At 45.6% G+C, this 25400-nt stretch overlaps 1 protein-coding gene across 1 annotated transcript in view; it reads left to right on the forward strand.

Annotated features, from left to right (window-relative positions):
- Positions 1-11472: 11472 nt before the first annotated feature.
- Positions 11473-25400, forward strand: part of inv (invected) — a 31563-nt gene continuing 17635 nt past the window's right edge. Inside the window, exon 1 of the mRNA XM_001360513.4 lies at positions 11473-13305. Within this exon, the coding sequence (XP_001360550.3) occupies positions 11853-13305 (1453 nt within the window). The 5' untranslated portion in view covers positions 11473-11852. The remainder of the gene's footprint in view (positions 13306-25400) is intronic.

The following is a 25400-nucleotide window of genomic DNA, read 5'->3' on the forward strand; positions in this document are numbered from 1 at the left end:
CGATTGTGATGCGTAAAACTTCTATGATTTGACACATTTGCAACTGCAACTACGGGTAAAAACACGAACACGAAAACTCTATCTTACCTTTGAACATTTAGAGGAATAGTTAACCACATATGAATGTATAGATATATAAACATATATATATAGATATATGTATGTATAGCTGAGTGTATATACGACTTATGTGACTGTCTAATATCTACATAAAAACAATTACGACTTTCTATTTGTATTTCTCATTGTTGGATCATCCATTATCGGGAAGCACTTCGAGAAGAAATCAATGAAATCATAGCTTTCGACTTTGTAAGAGTTTTTTAAACTTATTTATGTCTGGTAGCCTACAATAATTGTAAATAGTTATTAATTAACAACAATAGTAATAACAACAATCATATTTTTTATATGTACTTAACAGTTTTTAACTTCTTCTTTTGCATGAAGACCTACAGAAAACCAAAAAAAAAAAAACAAAGAAAAAAGAAAAGCAAACGTACTTAAAATATATATTTATTATATAGACATATATGTATATCGATACAGCCATTTTGCGTATTTGTATTTTGAACTAATTCATAGCTAAATGTGAAATTGTTTACAGCGAATGCAGCAGAAAAGAAACATCTAGATTCTAGAGGATACAACCCATACAATATACATATTGTAGAGACTCCACACACATCCCAAATCCCACACCCAAACGCTCTCTATCGATAATGCTCTATAACTAACTGATATGTGAAATCTACCAATCGAGTATTAATAGCTTAATATGCATATATCCTCTCTCTCTGTATAGAACTCTTTGACTCTTTGCAATTGGCCCAACGATTCCATCAGCGGATTTCATTTCTGTTTTCCCATATTTAAGGTTCTTTTGAGATTTGACTTTTCATTTTCGATCCATCCTTAGTCCTCCGCTTTCTCTACTTTAAGTTTTATTAATATTTTGTTCCGATTTTAATTTCAGTTGCATTCCAATCGTATCCAACGTATCATTTCATTTCACATCCCACACACCACATGCCACATGCCACATCACCCTGGATGGCGATGGAATTCAGTCCACACTGCAGTTGAGCCAATTCCCTAATAAAGTATATATATAGTATATACCTGTATTTATTGTTAGTAAATCAAATAAGAAAACTGGAAACGCTTGTTGTGGTAATTAAGTAAGCAAACACAAACCAAAAATAAAAATTAAAACATAAAAATAACAAATTATATACATATGTATAATTAATAAATAATAATTAATCAAACAACTTGCTACACTGTAAAAAATAAAACGAAGCACAATGAATAAAGAATATAAATTATGATGAAATGATAAACCTAGAGATCGATGGATGGACCTAACGATCCAATAATAACAAACGGCATGAGATTTTAACCTGTTTCTTGCATAAGCTATCAAATAATAAAGTCAACAAATTATATAAGTAATATTCTATCTAACCATCTACTAGAAGCATGAAAAGTTCATTCAAATACATATATATGTGTAATTACGGATACGGCAAGGGACAGATATGATACATATGTGGTTATGGCCGCCCATCCCCTCCCCTTCCTTCCCCATAGAGATGGCCAAATTTCAATGGTGTACATACATATACTTATATATACAAATATGAATCGAAATATATATATATATATATATATATATATAGAATTGGTGGTGAAGAACGATTACGAAATATTTATGGTAAAATAATTGAAAGCTAAACGATCCCAAACCGGCAACTAAATTAAATGCAAACCGACAAAATGCATGATTTATGAACAACAAATAAAGAAAAGAAATAAAAGAATTACAAGAACTGTCTCGGTTTGTATTCGTGGTTCGGGTGTTTTGGGCATGTTTTCAGTGGAAAAAAAAGATCGTTTTTGGATCCGTTGTAAGCGACCTCCAACCAGATGATAATCCACACACCTTCCGATTACTCCGCACAATTACAATTTCAATTCCACTGCCATTTGGCGATCAATTAACACGCCGATAGCCAGGCCTAAAGCTGTCAATTGGTTTTTCCTTCGAGTGCGTTTACTTTGCGCCTCGTTAAAGTGCCAAAATCAATTAAGGCGGCGGCTCTACGTTTGACAAAAATCCAAAAAACCCAAATCGAAATCAAACAGAAACAGAAACACAAAAACAGCAGCGCAGCGAAAACAGCCAACTGAAAATTGTATTTTGTAAATTGGCAACAGAGCGAATAAATGAATGCCAAACGGGCATTGGTCGAGTCGAACGCACAGGCTACAGTGAAGCCTCCACGAAAGGGAACACTAGCCCGATTTTAAAATAAAATAGACTAGATTAATAGAAACTTAAAGTGGCAGAAGCGAGTGCCTAGTCTGGCTTTGAAAAGCAGTCTTCCCTTTGGAGAGGAAATATTTTTTTTAGATCGAAATCACTCCAGAGTCTCCTCTTTTGGGCGTCATCACTGTCCCGTTCCATGGCGCGTGTGTATCTTTTTGTGAGAGTGTGAAAAGTGTTCGATTTCGCATGCATTTGGTGCGTGGATTGAAGCATGGATCGGTGGAGCCGTGGAACTGTGGAACTGTGACTGGCTCTGGGCCTCCAATCTGCAGCCGCACGTTGACTCTGAGGCTGGTGTTAAATATATTTGAAAGCAACGCCGTTGCAGTTGTCACTCACAGCCGCTGCCGTTGTGCCACTACCAATACTTCTGCTGCTGCTGATGCTGCCGATGCTGCTGCTGCTGGTGAGATCTCAAAAAGGAGTCGGGCAACAGAAGCTCATTTTGCTGTCATGTCGAGGTGTCATGTTGCAATGTCCCCGCCGCTGCCGTTTGAGCCGGGCCAAAACAGAAATCAGGCATGAAATTTGCTTAACGGTACGTACGTCGACACTCTGCTATCGCGATGCGAGAGCGCAGCATGCTCGCATATCCGCTGACCTTTATTAGCATATCTGTGTACTCCCGTCCACATTAAAGATGCAATTAAGGTTGTCCACCCTCAACCCCAATACCAATACCAATACCAATCCCAAACCCCAGTCCAAGTCCCCAAGTCCCATCCCCAGCCCGCAGCCCGCCTCCTGCTCGTTGCTCGTTGTAGGTCGTTGCAGGAGAAGGAAGCCTGGTTTGTTTCTTGCCTAATTTGATTGCCTCGCTTAGATTTCTGTTGCCAGTTACTGCCTCCCAATCGTGACCAGGACAGGACCGGGACAGGACAGGACTGGCAGGGGCCGCACCTCCAGCTCCACCATTGTCGAATCTCAGCCAGCATTCTCCGTGCTCCTCTGCTCCTCTCGCTTGTCGTTTTTTCGCTTTTTTTAATTGGCTACATGACGCGCCAACTGCTCCAAGACGCTAAGTAACATGGTTCCAGACCAGACATAAGGGGTTCCTCTGTCTCCGCCTCCTCTCAGCTCTGCTTGTTCTGCGCCATATTTTGCACTCAATTCCAGGTGCCGACTCCTGGTTACTCCTCCTCCTCAGATCCAGCTTCAGCCTCAGCTCCATCCTCATCCTCATCCCAGTCTCCTTCTCCTCCTCCTCTACCAAGAGAGGTGTCGCAGTTTGTTTGTTGTTTGCTGACTGCTTCGTTAGCATTGTCAGTAGTTGATTTAAGCCACTTTTGTTGGGCTGCCTTCGGGTTGGCGAATGGCATTGGCACTGGAATCGGGGAAGTTGGAATTGGATTCGGAATCCGTATCGATGATGGGGAGAGCCTCATGTGGAGTCTGTGTGAATATTGTGTAGGACTTTCCTTTCGGTTTTGACCTCTTGGCCTGACATGATGTTTATTATAATGCAGCCATGTGGATGTCTCCTCGTGTGTGCTTGTTTGGGGCGAAATTGATGGGAAAATAAGTTTACAGTGCTCCTCTTTGCTTGGTAGCTCATTAGCGAAGGTTGTCCGGGTTGAAAGGCAGTTAGGATTAAAGGAGTATTGTAATCTCTCCTTCTCTAGGGATTCAATAGCTTTGAATAAGAAAATATGTTCCCGAATTCCGAACTCGTTCCTATTCTCCACAACCATTCTGTAATTGTCTTTCTAGAATAAATACTTTTACTCAATTCAATTCCGATAAATTCTCTGTCTATCAGTCCCTCTGTCATTCCCAATGCTGTCACTGTCGCGTGGAACTGTCACTTGCAATCAAAACTGTCATTTTGTGCAAATATCAATAGAAATGTGTACTTTTTTTGGTCGATTGTATCCCAGTTGACACTTGCCGGTCACAAAACAAAAGTTAAATGAGTTTTGGGCTCCGGTTCTGGTTCTGCTTCTGCTTCTGGTAGATGAAAAAGTTTGATCGATTTGAATGTGTCAATGTCCTTTGGCGGCAGATGAAATGTTCTTTTGGTACAGTTGCGTTTCTGCCTTTACACTTTACCGTTACGTTTGCTTGGTGGCCATTTTGTGCTGTCCTTTATCCGCTTTAAGAGTCGCTTTCATCACTGGCATTTCGTCCCGAGGTTAAACAGTGCCACAAGTCATCTTGCACTTTCTTCTACTCCCCTCCCCCCACCACCCGCCCCTGTGCCTTGTGTAGCCACGAACCCCTCTGAAATGGGTTCGTCATGAACAAAACAAATCAATTTTGAATGCAATGAAGCGGTGCTCCCCTCCCCGTGATCTTCCCGAGCCAAAAAACAAAACCGTTAAATGTGGCAAAAATGCAAATTTCCCGCCATAATGGCTTGTGTTGCAAGCAAGTCTGCCCCGTCACCTCCTCCTGCGACTTCTCTGAGGTGGCTGCTGCTTCTTCCTGGCTGTGCCAGCCAGGTCTCCTGACCTTTAGCTTCTCTCATACCTTGCAATTGCAGGGTACTTTGGGGAGTAAAGGAGAAAAAAGACCTGAATATTTCATGCAAATGAACGATTAAATAAGATTAATCCATTTACATATATTCCAATCAAAGTTAATTCTTTTCATTTCATTGAAAACCAATTGCAACAGAATTAAGGCCTTTTTTTAAGCGTTCCCTAAACTTACTGGGCATCTGATGGTCGACTCCTTTAGCGCTGGACCGTCGGGCTGCGATGAATGAAAACATTTTCCATCGCGAATGCCCCGCGGCGTCTGGTGGGAGCAGGTGGAAAGAGCAAGATCAGGAGGAAGACGGAGATCTCCGCCGTCTTGGCATCGCGATCGTTTGGCGTTAATAGTTTTGTTGCACTCTCTCGCTCTCTCGCTCGCTCTCTGCCTCTCAGGGGCATGGGCATATTCCATGTTGATGATTAAATTGCGATAAATTTTAAGCAAATTGCATTTCGTGTACAACAAATTGCAGAGGCGTCGATTTTTCGTTCCCGAACCGAGCAGATCTCCTATCGATGATAGCCAACGGATCAGAGATCGTAGGCGTTACGGCAATTGGTTGGGTGAAAGCTTCATAGCTCCGATCCACAGTCCACCATCCAGCATTTACCATCCACAAGCCACAAGAGTTCCACGATCCGATCCACACGATCAGAAGATGGGGGCCTGTCCAGCCAGCGATGTGCAATGGTCATCGGCGGGGACTTTATCGATAATAAATCAACATATGTACATATTTCCCCAATCCAGTCCCAATCCGAAAGACATGGACATGCGGTACAGTGAAATTGAAATTGAATGGTTTAAACGGTCATTTCAATGGCTGCAATTTAACAAGCCGTAATTAGTGGATTGTTTGTACTAAATAAGCTTAAATCAACAACGGAACCGACAATTGACATTTGCATGGGGCCGGAGTCCTCGCCGAATCGAATTGAAAGGACCGTCAGCCCCGTCACGTCAGTCTTTATCATGCATAAGTAAGCAGGCGTTACAAACTGCTTACACACACTCGCACTGTTTACACATCACACACATGTGCGGCTGTCAGCGTCGGCCATATTGTGTCTGTCTCTCGCCCTCTCTCTTTCACTCTCGCTGTTGATGCTCGCTCTCTCTCTTTCTCTGTCGGTGCAACCGTTGCCTTTGTGCTATTTATTAACCTTTTATTTAATGCTATTTGCTTAAGCGTTTTGCCACAACAAGAACAAACCACACGAGCAACTGATGACAGGCCATGCAAGGGGTTCGACATGCAACGACGGGATAGGATAGGATCCGAATAGCCGATGGAAATTTTAAGGAATTGATTTGTTTTGCAAATTATATATAATTTTCGTTCGTTGTCGGAAAGTACAAGTGGGGGACAGTTTGACCAATTAGGTGAAACAAGTAGGACGGATCTCACTCTCAGCAAATTGCTAGCAATTTATACCAGATGAATTTTCCGAATGGAAACACAAGAAACGAAAGATAATTGTAGAATATCGTATCTGAATACGATATCTATCCTTGGAGAAAACTACTGAAACTTCTATTAAAACTCATATTTACATATGTCTCTTTTTTTGTTGAGTACGAGTATATTCGTGCGAATTGAATTTTCCTCCATTATTCAGGGATCCTCCCCATCGTTTGGAGTCCGTCCCTCCCCCTTGACAAGTACAATTTGTTTCTGCCTATTAATTTCCCTTAAAAACTTTTCCCCCGCTAATTGCCCGTTACGCACACCCTCCGCCCAGTGATACCCCCTCCCTAAAACCCATCCGAAACCCAACTCAGGCCAACCCCAAGCCATCTTCCCGGCTCCCCTTGGTCGGGCCAGGCCCAATCGATTTCCATGGCAAGTTGAAAAGCATTTAACTGTCAATTAAATACAATTTCCACATGCTTGTTATTGATTTTTCTCTCCAAACTGTCGACAAGTGGAACGAAGCTGGGAGTCGGGGTTACGGTGATGTTGATGTTTGTTGCTGGATTTCAATTGAATACGAAATGGGAGTTTGACTGCCGACTGTCGGCTGTTAACTGTTAACTGCCCCGATGACGATGATGGCGATAACGATGATGGCTCGACTCTGCCTGTCGCCACGTGTTAATTGCAATTAGACCAGCACGCTCTCCTCTCCCCTTCGCTCCTCTTCGCTCCTCGGCTCTCCTCCCATTCTATTTCCATCCATAAATTATGCAAATTCCATTCGGACGAGCATAAATTGAGACAAGAAATCACATCAAATCCAATCACATCAAAAGACAAATCAAACAGGCCGCTGGGGGATTGCCCAAGCCTCGGAAAAGCAAATTATTAATTTGCGCAACAAATGTTGGGCATTTTTTTATGTGCTGGCTGCTGTTGCCATTGCCGTTGTCCCCGGACTAACTTATGACACGGCCATGTCCATTGTTTGCTAAACGGCATTAGACAAACCAGCCACGAGACAGTCGCAACAATCGCCGCAATCACAGCAATTACAGTCTGGCCAATCCAAATCCAAGTCCCAATCCCACTGAACATAATAAATGCTACGATTCGATTAAAAGATCAGCCACAAACGAGCCCGGTCCCGAATCGGAGCGACTCCGTGTCTCCCAAGTACGACAATCCCAAAACAGAGGAAAAACAAGCAGGAACGATCTAGTCAAGGTTCGGACCGTAGGATACCCGTTCCCTACAAAAATGGATGAAAATAGTTTTGGTTAGATATGTGTATAAAGCCCCACCTTATAGCACCCTCATATCTTTAAAATGGCGGTGGCCACAGCATTACAGAAGGTGCAGCTTTTTTATGTCCAGAGAAGAGATCTTCCGCCTGGGACCAACCAATATACCCTCCTATCTTCCGATGGCGGGGTATGAAAACGAATGCACTCGAATGAGATTGACAATGAGAGCAGGCAGCGCACTGCAGCAGCGCAGCTAACGAGAGCCATCGATCCTTATTGCGGGCGAGAAGGAGAGATGGAGAGAGAGAGAGAGAGAGCTCTGCTCCGCTCTGGGCCTCGGCTCTGCTGATGTTGCTCGTTTGTAAGCTACATACATTTTTGCGCTTCGAACGACAGCAGAGAGGCTCAAAGCTCGGCTTTGATTCCCCAATCTCCCGACACTCCCCGTACCCCGTGCCCCGTACTCTATGGGGCTCTTTCTGGGAGTAAGAGGCGCAGTTTCGCTACTGCTAGAGATACTCGTGCACAGGAGCGGACTCAATGGGAGAGGGTCAGGGAGATGCAATCAGAATTATACTCTAGAAATGAACACTGAAAACTGAGCTGCGCTCCCGACTGCTGTCCGTCTCTGTCTCTCCGCATCGCGCCTCCCACCGCCCGCCTCCTCCCGCCCGACTGAGCAGCTTTGTTTAAATAAAAGCCTCTTTAAGTTTATCTATTGCCGCGCATCTAAATTGTGCGGAGAGAAGAGGTGGAAGATGGAGGAGGTTGCCGCTGCCTCTGCTTCTGCCACTCGATGCGATTATGCTATTTGTTGCTGTTGTTGTTGTTGGCAGTACTGATGCTGCTGCTGCCGCTGCCGCTGCTGCCGCTGCTGCGATGGAGCCCAAACCAAGTCTTGTAATGTTTCGCCGGCGCGCTTTGCTCTTTTGTCGTTGTCGCTGTTACTTATTGCTTGCGTTGTAGGCTTCATGTTTTGATTGTATTTATTTTAGTTTGAGTAACTTTACTTACTTCTCCCGACACCCCGTACTCGTGCAGAGCAAGGGTGTATTGACTTGTAGGAGGTGTTTAAGACAGGCAGAGGGAAACTATTTGGTATATAATTTGCACTCCTGATTGGAATTCCTACTTAGAAGATGATTCGATCAAGAATTATACAATTATGATTATAAGAGAGCTATAATGAGTATAAGCATTTAGTAACCAACTTCCATTCGTTGTTTTTAGTGGAGAAAACAGCTAGAGAATACAGAAGCTAGTAGAATCCAAAATATTGTATATGTATAATATTTTTGCGGCATAGTATATAAAAAAAATATATTTAATACATTATAAAAATCTTCCATATAAATTATTAATCTGAAAAAAAATATTCACTGAAGAAAAAATATGTAATTTCTATGATTTTTCCATGACTGTACCGATCCATCAAAACCATCACAGTATAAATGATGTTATAGTTAGAAATAGGAAAACAAGTTAATCTTTAATCAATTTCTATATATGTATATTTCTGGCTCACAATGATTTACAGAATATTAAGAAGAAGCTTAGGTATCCAGAATTTTAAAAGCCATTTTCTAAAGCTATACATATGTATGTATCTAAAGCTAGATTGAGCAAAGCCCATACTCGGGGCTCATTCTTTTCAGGATCTCCAAATAGATATCTTCCTACTTCAAGGGTATCCCCAGGGTCGTAACAGCTCCCGCCGTTGCCTCAGTGGCTGTTTGCCGTCCATTTCTGATGAAGATTTTCTGCCCGATTAACTAGCGAGATCGCTTACGCTTCGAATGTGAATGCCGCATGCGGCGTCTTTTATGTGAAAAGCGTTTCGTGCGCGGCTTTAATCATGTCTTTCTGCTTCTATCCCCTTCTTGGCTGGAATCTCCTCAGTGAGTGAGCAGTGGAGGGGTGCCGGAGAGAGAGATAGAGAGGGAAGGAGGGAGGGACTGGTTGGTGGCGGGGTTAGATCGCTTTTCAGACATTTTGAGCAATTGCGTTTAATTTTATTCATAATTCGTGGTCTTGGGTTACCCGTGGATTATATCTGGTTGTTTTCCCTCTTATTTTCTTCGCTTCTTTTTATTGTACTGTTTAATCGCTGTATAATTGTTTCTTTTGTCGAAAGCTGAAATTAAGCTTGATTAATTCGTCGGTTTTGGGGGGACTATCTCCGCGTCGGCATCTGCCACGCGGTACTTTGTAATGTTGCAACAAAGTTATTAAACTGGATTTCGGCTTGATTGGGGAATGGGCATGGAAATGGGGGGTGTGTGTGCATTTGGGGCGTGGTCGCCCGATCCGTGCATGCATTATGGCCGACCGCAGTCGGTGTCGGGCGAGCGATAATAAAGCGTGGACAGAAAATTTCCATGATCTCCGGAGAGCTTTATGGGTTCAACAGCAGCGATAAAAACACCGATTGCTGGAATTCCGATATTTTGTTGCCTTGTTTTTACGGCCAATCCCGATGCTGTCTGCGATAAGCGGAAAAGGTGCCACACTGATGGGCGATTCCAGATATGAAATATGATCCATTAAAAACACACACAACATGGCTAATGGAACACCCAGTATTGGGAGAAAATTTGACAAAATATTCCCTCGAATACCTTCACGAGAGTCGCTCTGAAAAGGGTATATATATAGGCTCTGGGAATGGTTCGAATTTTGATGTCATTTGGTATTGGTGGAAACTTATTACCTAAACTAGGAGCTAAATGGCGAAAGGATGCTCCTGTTACTCCTGACGGACGTCGAGGTGGTGGCGACACTTTCATTTCATTTTCGATTAGCCATTGCAAACTTGTTTTCACCCCACACACATGCCACACCACACCACAGACAAAAGTCATAAATAGTTGAAAGGAAAGCTAAATGCAGATTTATGAACACAAAGCAATGCTTGCCACTCAAACAATGCACAATATGTTGGGCAATTAGACAAGCCCAGGGGCAGAGGGACCCCTGGCACCTCTCAGAGATCCCTCATGCCAAGAGCAGATCAACCCCCCTCCAACTTATCCGCACTACGCTCCTGCATTTATATTCATTTACGCAGAAACTATCATCAATGTTGTCCGATGGAATGATGGGCACGGGGTGGAGGGCACTACAAAAACAAGTAGAACAGCAAAAACAGAATCGAAAGCAATTATGAAATCACAGCAGATGTTGGAACAACAGAGCAAAAGCAGAAATTGTGGTGGTGATTTATAAAGCGCAGCTAACGACACACAAACAACACACGAAAAGCAACAACAATGATATCAAAAAGCGCAAAATGCTTGCGAAAAACAAAAAAAAAAAATTAAACAAGAGGAAAAAACGTCAAAAGAAACGAAAGCAACACAAGGCTCTCTGTGGCATGTGTTGCACGAGTACATAGTGGCCACAAACACACACACACACACACATACACACACACACACACCAGCGCGCAGGCAGACATGGGCCTGTGTACCGTGCTGTATATAAAACAGGATGGAGGATGCCACTAAAAGGACTGCAGATGCCAGACCGCAGAGGCAGAGGCAGAGTCAGAGAGCCACAGAGAAGAACAGAGAGCAGGGAGACGACAGTGGAACCTACATAGAACGAGATTTACGACTTAAATGCTGCAGCGCATAATCAAAACGAGAGACACACAGAACATCAGGGAACATGGCCAGGGACAGCGGCAGCGGCAGCGGCTGAGGGAGAGGAAAAGAGTGCTGAAGTGGACTGCGAGCTGGAGTGGAGTGGAGTTTTCGGGGCGACGACGCACTTAATTAACAAATGTACAAACACTTAACATAACCTCAACTGACAGGCGAGCCGCAGCACGGAGATTGTCCGCCTGCCAGAGAGAGACGACGCTACAGCAGCAGCCGGTAGGACGCCCCACAGACCGTTCATTGGATGTTCGAACCGATGCGGAGAGCGAGAGCGAGACAGAGGGCGAGAGCGAGCGAGAGCACGCCAAGGTGAGGGAGAACGTGTTCTGGCGGCGAATGAATCGAGTGAACCGAACCACCACCAGTTCGGATTCGGACCCGCTCGCAGCCGCCGCTTGCTTTCCAGTTTGCCAGATGGCGAGAGCTTCATTCGATTCATTCGATTCATTCGTGCGGTTCGGAACGGCCAGCGCCAGCGAGCGAGCAGCGTCGGTACTTTGTGGCTTTTAATGCTTTTTATGTTCAATCCGAGAGGAGAGCGACGCATATTCCCCCGCTCTGCGCGTGTGTGCGTGGCGTGTGTGTTACCGTGTTTGTGCTCGGGGAACGGAACAGTTATTTAGTGGAGTCGCCGTGCGGCTGAAAATGCCGTCGGCTTTGCAGTGCAACAGGAATAAAGATAAAGACAGAAACCGCCGAATCGCCCCGAGAAACTGATGTCCACTTTGGCAAGCAGTCGCCCTCTGCCTCCACTCAAATTCAGCATACTGAATCGCATCCAGCCAGAGGAGGAGGAGCAGGAGCAGGAGGAGGAGGAGGACCACGACCACGATCACGATCAGGATCAGGAGGAGCAGCCGGAGGAGGCAATGCATCCGGACTGCCTGCCCCTGCCGCTGTCGCAGCACATCAGCAGTCCGCAGGTCGAAGAGGAGGTCGAGGACGAGACGGAAACGGAAACGGACCTGGGACGCACCTCCATCTGCAACGAGCGGCACCTCAACATCGAGGACGAGGATGAGGAGGAATCGGCCGATGCGGATGTGGACGAGGACCTCGATCTGGAGGACGCCGCCAGCTGTTGCAGCGAGAACAGCGTGCTGAGCGTCGGCCAGGAGCAGCACTCCCAGGCAGCGGCCCAGGCCCAGGCGCAGGCCCACGTCCATGTCCAGGCCCAGGCGCGACAACGGCTCCTCATGAGCCAGCTCTACCGCCCGTCGGCCTTCAGCAGTGTACCCAGCGATCCTCCCGCCGTCCCAGTCGATGCCGCTACGGATCCGGGCGGTGGTCTCCTGCCACTGGGCGGGCCGCCTGCCGGCAGCTTCCAGGAGGAGTTCCTGCGCAAGTCGCAGCTCTACGCCGAGGAGCTGATGAAGCAGCAGATGCATCTGATGGCCGCTGCCCGTGTCAATGCCCTGACGGCGGCGGCAGCTGGCAAACAGCTGCAGATGGCCGCAGCAGCGGCGGCGGCAGCAGCAGCAGCGGCTGCTGTATCGGCGCCCACGGGCCAGGATGCACTGGCTCAGCTGACGGCGACGGCGCTGGGGATTGCAGCGCCAGGAGCGGGGCACCAGCAGCAGCTGCTGATGGCCCAGCGGGAGCGGGAGCAGGCGCACCACCATCTGCAACACCTCAACCACCACCACCTGCAGCACCACCACCACCACCACAACAACAACAACAACAACAATGAGAATCTGCACGAGCGGGCGCTCAAGTTCAGCATCGACAACATCCTGAAGGCGGACTTTGGCTCCCGCCTGGTGGGTGGCAACGTGGGGAACCATCACCCGAAGATCGGAGCAGGCGGTGGCAGCAGCAACAGCAGCCAAAACAGCAACAGCCATAGCCATCCCCTCAAGGCGCCCAAGAAGTCGGGCAAGGCGCTCAATCTGGCCCAGAGCCAGGCGCAGGCGGTCAACTCCAGCCTGAGCTTCTCCAGCTCCCTGGCCAACATCTGCAGCAACAGCAATGACTCGAACAGCACCGCCACCAGCAGCAGCACAACGGCCACCACTCTGGCAGTGGATCTGGTCAAGTCCCCGCCACCGGCGGCGGGAGGAGCAGCAGCCAAGGAGACAGCCAAAAAATCTGGAGAAGACTCGGGTACGCCCATCGTGTGGCCGGCGTGGGTCTATTGCACTCGCTACAGCGATCGCCCCAGCTCAGGTGAGTCCATACCCGCGGAAGCCATTCATTCACTCATCCACTCGCTTTCCCAATGCAAACACTCGAGTGGGGCTCCCAAAAGCGTTGAGTGTTGAGTGCCCCATAAAGCGGTTGTGCAAACAAGCTACAGACACCGCACACTCCACACCACTCCAAGTCGCACCACATCGTTGCAAACCACAGCAGCCCACAGCTCATTAGTTTACCAACCACCAGAAAAACATAAAACAAAGAAGGAGAGTCGGAGGCTCCCTACGAAGGTACCGAAGGTACCCCGAAAAACCATACTCTTGCAGAGTGGAAGGAAATCGTTTGATCAGAGTTTTAGTTCCTTCCTTAGGGGACTTTTCTACAATGCAGATATCCGAGTTAGAAGGGCTTTGAAGATCTGATGGAGGATGGAGGACAATATATTTTAGATCAGGATACGTACAACAAACCTAGTCGGAATTGTTTTAATAGTTAGGAATAACAATAGTTGAATAATAATGTGCGCTGCAAGGGTATAAATAGAGTGAAATGGATACATATACACACAGAGAGAGAGAGAGAGAGAGAGGAAACCCCAATTGGAGGAAGGAGGCCCGAACCGAAACAATGCCCGTACTCACCCTTGTGAAGTGTCTGCTCGAGTGGTTTTTATGTCCTTATGGCTTATGTAACATAACTTAAGCTCATTATGCCCTCTCTCCCCACCCCCGACCGCTTCTGTGCGTGTGTGAACCCACCCTTCTCCTGGCACCCCTCTCCCTCCTGCCATGGCAATCATGGCCACACTCATGAATTTTGTTTATGCCACCGCAGGGAATCCGTAATCGTTTGCCCAATAATTTCATGCGGCCAACTAAGTGGAGTGATGGAGTGGTGGAGTGAAGGAGTGGGGTGGAGTGCTGCAGGGAGGAGTTTATGTACTCCATATGCTGTGGGTGTGGGATGGGGCCCTTGGAGTTCATTTCCAGGGTGTCCTTTTATTGCGACTGAATGTGTGTGTTGTACAAGCAATTTGGATTCTTGGTTTATTTTTTGGGTGGGCCATCTGTAATCCCCTGGAATCCCTGTGGGTTCTATGGATCCTGCGGTTCGGGTGGGAAAATTAGAAAGTGATTTTGCTATTACAAGGATTTTCGAGTCAAGCAAAGACGTTTTTAATTAGCTCCTTGAAAGGTGGAAGACTAAAGAACTAAAACGTGAATTAAAGTGTTTTGCGGTGTAAATGAATTGGTTGAATAATTCTTTAGGTAGAATATAATAATGGAATTAAATTGCTGGCTAAGGAGATGATGGATTGTGCAATAGTGTGGTTGGATTACAAAAGACTCGTTTGAATCATTTAATTGCTTTATAAAGTGTCATATGATGCAACTGCTATCCATAGGAGCTATTCGAATGAATCAGTAAAATGCAACGGATTCGATGGAATTTTGTAAATATTTAAAGGTAAAACTATTATTCTCTCATAAGAATGAAAGTCTCATCCCTTTAAATGTAGCATCGTGGCAACTAATTGCACAATATTTGGATAATTGATAGGTTTTTATTGTTCCAATGTTCTTTTTGCCTAATGCTCCTCCATTGCTCCCATATATTGTACACCGAAATGGGTATAATTCCTCAGCAATTTACTCATTACGCTGATTAGTGTCAAACCCCATGATTATTCAGAGCGATGGATGGGGGCACTATACAAAAACGGGGAGGAGGGGAGTCCGACGAAACGGAATTCCAAGTTTTCGAGTGCATAAATCTACGCTTTTGGGTGGGTTTTTTTTTGTCGCGCTCGCTAATTAACTTGAAACGATTTTTCGTTCAGGCCTTCCCTCTCTCACTCTGCCTGCCCCTTTAGACTGCCGTCTCTTTCGCCCTGCTGGGTGGCTTTTAAGGTGTGTTTATTGTTGTGGGGCTTTTTTCATTTTCTCAGTTTCATTTTTTTTCCAGCTCTTTTCTGTATAAATTTAGCGTGACTAAAACGAGATCTCGATCGCAGTGCGGTTCCATAATTTGAATGAATGTTGTAGGCGATGGCGTCGTTGTCGTCGATTCGGAGTCGCCTTCGGAGCTGCCACAGCTGCAAGCAATGATTTAGCGTGAGATTTGGCCCAAAAGAGAGGCCCAATCACTGCAGCAGCGCCAGCTACGAAATCAACGAATTAAAATTCCCAACCAACAAAGAATAAAGCTCATAAATTTGCGTTGCCTTTTTTTCTGTTTTTTTGAAACTATTTTTGAAAAGTTTTTATTATGCCATAAAAGGTGTTAATTTGACAAATTAATGCAACATATGCCGTGCCGAACATTTGCCAAAATCGTACACTCGGAAACAAATTAGTTAACTGCAAAATCGCACCACACCACACCACGCCACAGACAATGTGTGGCACAAATGATAGATTATTGTATGGCCGCCATATGTTGCCGCTGCCTCTATTTAGTGGCAATTAATGGTTGCACGATAAAACTGTGTAAACTGTGAAAACTGTGATGCATAATCGATGCAAGATTGTCTTTAATCTTTCGAATTGCAACTGCTGGTTTATGGTTTATGGATTGCTGTTTGGGCCATGTATTTTTTTTCGAGGCGTGTCGAACGTTTAATTTTGAATGTACATATGTATAGGGGTGTGAATCTATTAACGGACCAGCGGACATTCGAAAGATTGAAATTTGACTGAAATCATCAATATTTTTGGAGTTAGATGCCCCATTCAAGATTCTCTATATATATGATCTTTAACCTCATATATATTGAAGGTAACCTGAAATATTTCGAGGTTGTTTTCAACCCTTTTTAAAGGTTAAGGATTTCAAGGGGAAGGTCTACCCTTCACCACAATTATTCCTGGAATATTATCAACAAAAAAGCATATCCTCTTTTTAATCTGTCATGAATCTGCAAAAAACGACAAGTGTTGCTTTTTTGCGCACAAAATTTCAATAGTTTTTCTGCAATTCCCGCAAACATAATTGAAGGGTGGTTCCTGAGTGGTTAACTGGCAGTAAAAAATTGCATAGATATCAGAAATATGTTGGCAAATTGATTAAATTATTGTCTAGCCACCTGTCTGGCATCTGCTGCTGGTTTTTATTTTATTTTTTTTGTGGCTCTCAAACTCTGTTTAACAAGTTCATGAACTGAGCAAATGTTCGAGAGATAAACAAACTGTGTTTGAACCTCCTCCTCCTTTCAGTCGAGAGGAGAGCAATTTTCGCATTTGTCCGGCACTTTGGTACTCATTTAACCGGTAGTCCCCGGGAGTCGGGAGTCGAGAGTCGGGACAGCAGCGATCGCCACTGAACCATTAAGTAATTTTCAATTTGCACAGAAGACGCGAAGCGACGAGGCGCGGTGCGGTGCGGTGCGGTCCAACAACAATGACAGCATAAACAAACGAATTTCAATTACACTGCTCTGCAATTACCCTGCCCCCCCCCCTCTCTTTGGTGGAAAATTGCTGGAAAAGAGTCTTTCTGGTGCGCCCCCCTTTGCATGTTCTAAATGGAAAATTTACTTGGGAAAATTGGCTCTAAACCAAAGCCACAAGGCAGACGCAGAAGGAAATGAAAATGAAAAGATAGAGGAAAAGCACTTGATTCCCGGAAAAATCGGCCCGAGTCCGATGATGTGCGAAAAGTTGAGAGGAATTTTTGTATTTAATTTTTAGAGGTCTACCATTTTGTGGGGCAGGTAATAAAGATTTAGTGGCACCCTCCGGCAGGACTTAACGTGTTCCCATTACAGCTTTGAGTGGCGCCCCCTGGCCGTGCCCCAAAGGAAGCCTCAACAGATTTGAGAGTTTACTACTACTACTCTATATAGTGTAATGGACGACATTGGGCAATAATTGAGATCATAAATGGACAACAAATTCAATTTAAATTATAGTCGAGCAATAGTTCGATTTGATAGCTGCCCCAGGCAGGGGACACTGGAACTAGACTCCAAAGTCCGCCATAAATCGATGATTTTTATGCTCACTCAATGGTAGCTATTCGAACATACATAAATTAGGCAAATAATTGTTATTTGAAGGCCATTAAAGAACTCAATCAATGATGGATGGAAACACGAAGAGTTTCTACGGTTCACCCACCGTTAAGTGCGCAATTTGCGTCGAAAAAACAATGGCACTATGACCCCAATGCATCCATAAATACGAGTGCGAGTACCGTGCCATACCTGTCACGTCATATGATAATCACTAGGGTGCACGGCACACACGAAGGCGCCCAGAAGTCTGCTCTCTTTTGGGGCAAATTGAGCCATTGGGCAGAATACTTACCTGCCGGGCTGGTGGAGTGGTCTGCTCCACTTCCACTCCCCACTTTCTTATCTGCCAATGTCTCTTCCATTCATCCATCCAGGCCCGCTCTTCCTTTTTGGGTCAGAGGCGCAGGCATAACTCAGCGGAAAGAGAGGGGCTTGCTTGGCGATTTATGAAGTGACAAAAATTAATTTCAACTGTTAACTTATCGCACAACCAAGAAGCAACAAACAACAGGCAACAAACTGTAACTGTAGCAGCAGCAGCAGTGGCAGTGGCAAGAGAGGAAAGCCCACTTCGAGAGCCGAAGCTTCGGATACTCTTTTACCATGGCTACAATATGATATGGATTCTCGAATGCAATACAACTTGGTTGAACTATTTTACTGCTGAAGGATGATTCCTACAAAGAAGGCGATACACTTTTGTTTAGAAATCCTTTCTTTAGTGCCCTACAACTGTCGTAATACCCTCTGCGAGGGTACACACCATCTAGTGGCAGCGCCTTTTAAGGCTTTGGCAACTGCAACTGCCGCAACTGGAATCAACAGCAGCAGCAGCCGTGCACCACTGCCGTTGGTAATAAAACTGTCATACCCGCAGCCCCCTACCCCCCGCTGCTCTGCCCCTGCCACTGCCCCAGCGATAACAGTGGCAGCGGCGAAAAATGTCGTTTAAACTGTGACTGCGACTGTTGACCGCATTTGGTTAATGTGAGGCTGGGGCAGAGGCAGAGGCAGAGTCTGAAACTGTTGCAGTTGTTGGATGGATGGTTGCATGGTGGCTGCATTTGCGGCACGGCACTCGGAGCCAACGTTAATATGGCCTGAAATTGGGCATTGGCCAGGCATTTTGTAATTGCTTTTGTGTGTGTGGATACCCGCCATACCCTAACTCAAGCGGAGACGATCGCTAGACAGATGGATGGAGCTGCCTCCCCTAGAAACAGGGGCATAGGTAGATGGGAAATGCTCAAGGTGTATTCCACACTCCACATTCTCTCTCAACAAGCTAACTATTCAGCATTACTACACCTTTAACCTTTGAAACTCTCCTGTAAGCAGCATTTAGAGCTAGAGTATCACCTGTTCGTTATGTTCCACCTTCTCTGTTAGCCCCCCTCCACCGATTTCACACCCAATAAGCTGCGGCCTGTTTATCTAGGCTTTCGACTTCAGGCACAAACCAACGACAACACGACAGACGACGAATATGAAATGAAAAATCAAATCAAAAAATTTCAATTTCGTATGTAACAGAAACCTCAAGATCACACAGCAATCACAGGCCTCAACGAGCTTTGGGCCCAAAGAGAGACCACCCAAAGCGGGCCCAAAAGCCGAAACAAAAAGCCAAAAACGAACACAAAAATATTTGAATCGAAAATGAAAGAAAGACAAGTTTCCGCATTTGGGTTCGGTATTGGGGGATGGGGATGGGGATGGGGATGGGGAGGGGGAGGGGGCATTGGGGTATGGTATTGGTATTCGGGGGATTTCGTATTGTATAACTTTTTGGGCATGGCATATAAAAATCATTTTTATAACTTCATTTGTGTTAATTTGAAAACGAGGCAACGTCTGTGGCAGAAAGAGAGACGGCGTGGCAGGGGAGGCCAGGGTGTGGAAATATTTACAGCTGTCAAAATATTTCCTACAAGCAAATGACTTCATTCATCAGTCAAATAATAATAATAATCATATACGAGTATACGTTGGGGCGTGGGAGTTGCCGGGTACGGGGTCCCTGCTTCTCTCAGTCATTCCGTCAATCAGTCAATCAGATCTGTACACAAATATGCGTCAGGCAGAAACAAACAAACAAACAAACAAACAAACGAATATTAATCCCAATAAGCCTCATTATGACTGCAGCAAAGAGCAACAGCGAATCAAGCACAGAATTCTCAGACACTCATTCATTCACTCACTCATTCATTCGTTTGATTGTTGTCTCTGGCTAATCGATTATTTATCGCTCAGAAATTGAGTTCTGTCTCTGATAATAAGCTTATAGCTGGACCGCATTCGTGGTTCGAAATGAGCATAAATTGAATTAAATATTTCGAGTTTTCGGGCTTATCGATTTCCTTAATTAAACAGATTTATCAGTTCGGTAGCTGGCACTCAAAGGATTGTTCTGTATTTTACTGAAGCTGAAGTTTTCTACCAATTGATCCTCTACATCTCTGGTCCCAATATGAACCCAAAAAATCGCATGTGCCCCCGAAAACTGAACCACACATTCCTCCGCATTCGTTCGCCCCAAAGCCTCTTCTCTACTGGTGTTAATTGACGCACATAACTCGCACCCAGGGCTATGGGCTCTGATGTTGAGGCTGATGATGATGAATCCACTGATGATGATCTGAGGTCTGAGACTTTGGTGACTTCCTTTGACAGCTCTCGAATGAATGCCCCGGGAGAGAGCAGCTCCTCCGCAGAGAGATGTTGATGTGGTTGTCATACAGTTTGACATGTCTGTCGGAAAGCTGGGCTGGAAAAAGGGATAGGGATAGGGATAGGGACAGACCATGGATCGCTTTGATTATTTGATGCCTGTGCCCGTACGTACGTCCGTCCGTCCGTCCGTCTGTCCGTCCGTCCGTCCGTCCGTCCATCCGTCAGTCACGACAGATATCCAAGGGGAAAAGGCAGAGTGCGTGTGTGTGGTCAGCCGCATTTGTCAAGTTTAATTGGGAAGCGAGTTGGGTTTTCGAGATGGTTTCACTTTTGTCCAAAAAGATACTTTGCATGCCTCCACCGATCGGGGAGCGAGGGTGGGGTGGGGGGTGCATGCTGGTGCCCCCCTTTTGTCGGACATATGTTTGGCGTCGGCGTCTTATTGTTTGTTTATTACTTGTTTTGCTTTAATTACTTGTTCGTGATGACGACCACGACGATGATGATGATGTGGAAGATGCTTTTCGTAGCAGCAGAGAAATCGGATAGTCACACTTATTGGAATTACTACTTCATTATCATGTGGGGCACACTCTGTGTGTGCGGAGGCTCTGTAAGATCAGAAAACTGGTTCAGCATCCAGTGGAGTAGAGTGGAGTGGAGAGTGGAGTGGCTCAGATTGGAGCTGCCATCATCCGTGGAGTGTTGGGCAAATAATCAGTAACGTAATTGAGAGATTCTGGTATCCCCCATGCCCCCGTTCCAGGAAGCAGAGCAGCCCACAGGACGGGGCTGCCAACTAATTGCGAATGAAGCGACGGGGATGTCAACTCCCGGCTATTGTCTAACTTTGGTCTAGATACGGCAGTGCAGAGGGGCCCGAGGCCAGGCAACGTCGAGGCAGGGCAGCTCCCTCAACTGCAAAATTAAGTCGGAAGGCACAGAACAAGTCGAAGTCCCAGTCGCAGTCCCCACTCCCCACTTCCCACTCCAGTGCTCTGTTGTTCCGCGCTCGCTGTAGTTGTAGTTGTAGTTGTTTGCTGCGGCTGGAAGAGGCAAGCTCTCGGACCACCCAAGTTGACAGCGAACACGAACAGCGCTTAAGCCTTGTCCTCGCAGAGCCAGAGACAGACTCTGGCCAAGACAGAAGAGCGCTGCAGATGGAGCCGAAGAGGCTGCGGCTGCCACACATTTTGGCTGGCCCGAACGACTGAAGACATCGGTTCCAGTGCATACAAATAAATTTTATTAAGCAGTTAGAAAACAAGCCTTAATGAAATGCACCACGAGAGCAGGCAGTCTTCCAGCACTTTCCTGGAGATGGGAGCGTGAGCCAGAAGGAAGAGTGAATAAAAACGATATGATTGGAAGTTCTATAACCATTATGCGGGGTACACCAATTAGAAGCATAGAAAACCGATCAACAGAGCTCTCCTTGAAGCTAATAGCCCACCATTTCCTGGTCTTGGAGCTCATCACGAATCATAACGATATCCTCCACAGCCCAGACACGCTACCATCTCCAAACATCTCCTTTGATCCTAAGCTGCGATGGTTGCGTACCCAATGATGTGATGATCTTTCGTAGAGACAAACGAGAAGAGCGCAGGGTAGGGGATACCCTGGAGAGTGGAGCAAGAAGAGGGACCAGGTTAACCAGTAGCTGGGATCAGTTGAGGGACATTGTTGAGCTACTCAATTTGCTGTCCTTGCCCGATGTCCGACGTCTGATGTATGTACGAGTACGAGTATGTATGCCTTGTCCCCCATTTTCCTACTCGTGATCGCTGCGATCTTCGATCTTCCACTCAACGTGCACATTGCCTGACTACGAGACGTCGTCAGCGTCAGGCGCTGATCGTCGATGGCCCGTTTCCCCCAGTTTCATTGCGATTTATGTGCGTAATAATTGTGACAATCACAACAAATGCGAATCGGAGTCGACTCCGACTCGCTGGAGGAGAGTCGCTGACATGCGCTCATGATCATCATCGTCGTCATCGTTATGATCGCTGCGAGAGAGATCTGACCATCTTGGAGGCATCTTTATGATCAGTTTTGTCATCATTATTGCTGCTTCAACTATTCCGAGCTCATCTCGGGTAATTAAATTGCATTTCCCCAGGAATTTATGCCCCTTGGGGTAGACGGAAATTTATCGCAGATCGATATACTCCAACCGAATGGTAAAACCATATAAATTGTATGAAAATGTGAAAGGGGACACAATTGAACTAAAGTATTTTAATGAAATTTAATTAGGAAATCAGAGAAATAATATAAGGCACATATCCGTTAAATTTCTGATTGAATAAATGAGGAATAAAGGCGTAGCATCTAGGAATTTGTATTGCCTCAAGGGATAATCTCTTGAACCTCCGTGATAGATATAACTCGATCTATTAGCGACAAATTATAACACTCTCCACCGCACAAGCCGTATCCGTATCCGTCTACGTCTCCGTCTCCATCTCCATCTCCGGTTGGGTTTCAATGCTGGAATTTCGTGTGGAAAATTCAATTGCCCCGCTCGACATCGAGATCGAGTTGATCGCTGAAGCTGCTACAATTGCTTCAGGGGTGGTGGGGCAGACCTACACTCGCACCGAGACCCCGAGACCGACACACTGCCTCTGCCTCTGCCTCAGCCTCTGACGCCACGACTGACTGACTGTGATTTTGTTTTTTCCCTCAAACAAAAACAAAACAACAAAAAATCAAAGAAACAGTGTCAATAAGATTGATGGCTTGAAGCTTTTGCCCAGCCGAGACGAGTGTCCACCACGAGCTCGCTCTCATAGATTGTTGCATTCAAAACTGGCTCAGAGCAGCTCCCAGAGTATCTGTGAGAGTATCCACTGTAGCTGTGCTTGTGTGTGTGTATGTGTGTGTGTGTGTGTCTGCCACTTAAGTTTGGTGTCAGTCAGCTAGCGGGGTCTTCCACAGAGTCTCCTCCGAGACGGAGACGGGAGGCTGACGATGATGTGGGGACCACACACATTGCAAATGTTGATTGCTGACTTGACTGACACTTTTTTTTGATAAGTTGATTAAAATGTATTTCTTGCCTCTCTTCCCCCTCTCTCTCTCTGGGGCTGGAGCCTCGAGTGCATTGACATTGAGCGGATTGGATAGAGTGAATGGATGAATGGAGCTCTTCTCTGAGTCATTACAGATCTTGGTCTCAATTACGATCATTTCTTAGAACCACAATTAGCGCGGCTAAAAGCACAGCCTTCGTTCGATTTCCATCCCAAATTACTCAATTAGAAACCAACACAGAAAGAATAAGCCTGGGCTTATCCACGATATTTCGTCGGATCGGCTTCGGATCGAGGGGCCTTCAGCAACAATTAATTGTACAACAAACAAAACAATTTCGATACCATTTACTCGTTTAAGAGTCGATCGGACAGCGATTTAATTGCCCCATTCGAAAGGTTAAATTATTTTGTAGTCTATGCTTATATTTGGTATTGATTAATTGCAATTGACTCTACGCCAAAATTGGCTACTGGTCTCTGATCTCTCTGATCTGTTGTTGTTTTTTCGTTCTGATTGAAGTCTCAAGTCGGTCGATTCGTAATCGAAGTGGAAATTAAACGAAATCGAAATCGAAACCGCAAAGAATGCTGTGACATCAAATCGAATGGAAACGAATCGATTGGAATTCTTGTAATGGCTATGGGAGTGACAACTTGTCCGAAATCTGTGACCAGAAGGTTTTTCAAGCCAGTACAGTAAGGATACGCTAAGGATTACCCTACTACTAAGCTAATGCTAAAGCTGGGGACTACCTTGAACCTCGAGAGGCTCCACTGTACTCGGGGCAGTCGGTGGCTCTTGCTGATTGTTCAATTAGTTAAACCCGCAAAATGACAAACACACAAAAAAACGAAGCGACTCGAACAGACTCGATCCCAATTCAATCAGAAGAATGTTGTCCATTAACAAGTTGTCTCCAGAGTGGATCCCTGGAAGCCGCTCTGCTCTGCTCCCATTCTACCGCCACAAAACATCTGCTGGAGATGTTCGCAAACTTCCTGGAGCTTCCTGCTGACTTGGCCCTGATTCGGACATCTGTGTGTTTGTGTTTGTGTTGTGTGTCCCCAAGGAAAAGGCAGGGCATTTGCATTTAAACATCGTAATCATATTTTGAAGTTATGCTTTATTATTCGCAGTTAGTTTCTCTGTCAATTTGGATGATTGAAGCGCCTGGCGATTGAAACATTCCATTACCAGTGGCTCTCTCTCTCTCCCATGAGTGCAGTGCCCCTTCGTCATGGACCTCTTTTTGGGACTGGCACTGCGACTGGGATTTAAATAATTGGATATGCGTGTGGTAAAGCCGCTGAGGAGTTGAGCCTGCCAGGCTCCCAGGCTCCTCCACATTTCCAAAAGACCTTCCATCTGCATTCGAGTTGACGTTGATTTTAGTTCCTGTCCAAACTGGCGCCTGCCTCTCCCCCCTCTCCGTACCTCCCTCCCTCGCTCCCATGTGGCACTGTGCCCCAACTGCAGCTGGCCGGAGCATCCTTCATTCGGGGTTCAGTTGTGCGGTTAATTTCTGGCCAACTAAATGGAGCCCTTTGCGGTTGGTTTGCTCTCCACACAAAAGGGAGAAAATAACCGAATTTATGGCATTTTAATATTGATTTGCAAGTTAAGCGGCAAGCCCTTTGGAATGCCCTCCGCCCCTGCCCTATTTGTGGTTTTTGGTGCTGTTCATTAGGAGAGATTCTTGGCCAGATGGGGACACCGATTCGGATGTGGTTGCCAAATTGGGGAGTCTTCCTTCCGTATATTTCTGGGAGAGAGTTGGCAAAGGGGAAGTAGATGAGATCTGCTTATAGATTTTAGAATAATAGTACTGATATATCTCCTTAACCCATTAACCAGAGAGGGGAGAAGATGATTGATATTCCCTTAGAAATTTCCCATATCTAGTTATCTATCTTAAAGAAAACCACTTTTGTTTGATTAAGTTTTTAGCATCTCTAAGTAGTTCACATGATCTGTCATATCTCTCTCTCTCTCGCTCTGTCTCTACTCATTCGATGTCTCTTTCTCGCATGGTATGGGTTAGTGAGACGACAAGTGCTCTGTGCCAGGTCAGCCATAGATCAGGCCATGGCTCCATGCCTCGATGGTTTCATGGTTGAAGTTCCCGTTCCTTTCGGGGGCAGCAGCAGCAGCAGCAGCTCTTCGGGCACTTAGCCGCATGTCTACTGTGGCCATTGTGTATGGTTTAGCGGTTGTTGTTGCAAGTTAGTGGTGGTTGCAGTTGCAGTTGTTGCAAGACAACACTTGTTTCCATTTAATGTCTTTTTAATGGCCAATGCCATGTTGCGTTTCTTGCGTTTTTCGCCTCTTTTTCACCGTTCATTCAATGTAGATATTTCCACTATGGAAATCCTAAATAAAAAATGCATTT

This window comes from Drosophila pseudoobscura, chromosome 3, assembly GCF_009870125.1.
Source record: "Drosophila pseudoobscura strain MV-25-SWS-2005 chromosome 3, UCI_Dpse_MV25, whole genome shotgun sequence".
Lineage (NCBI taxonomy): Eukaryota > Metazoa > Arthropoda > Insecta > Diptera > Drosophilidae > Drosophila > Drosophila pseudoobscura.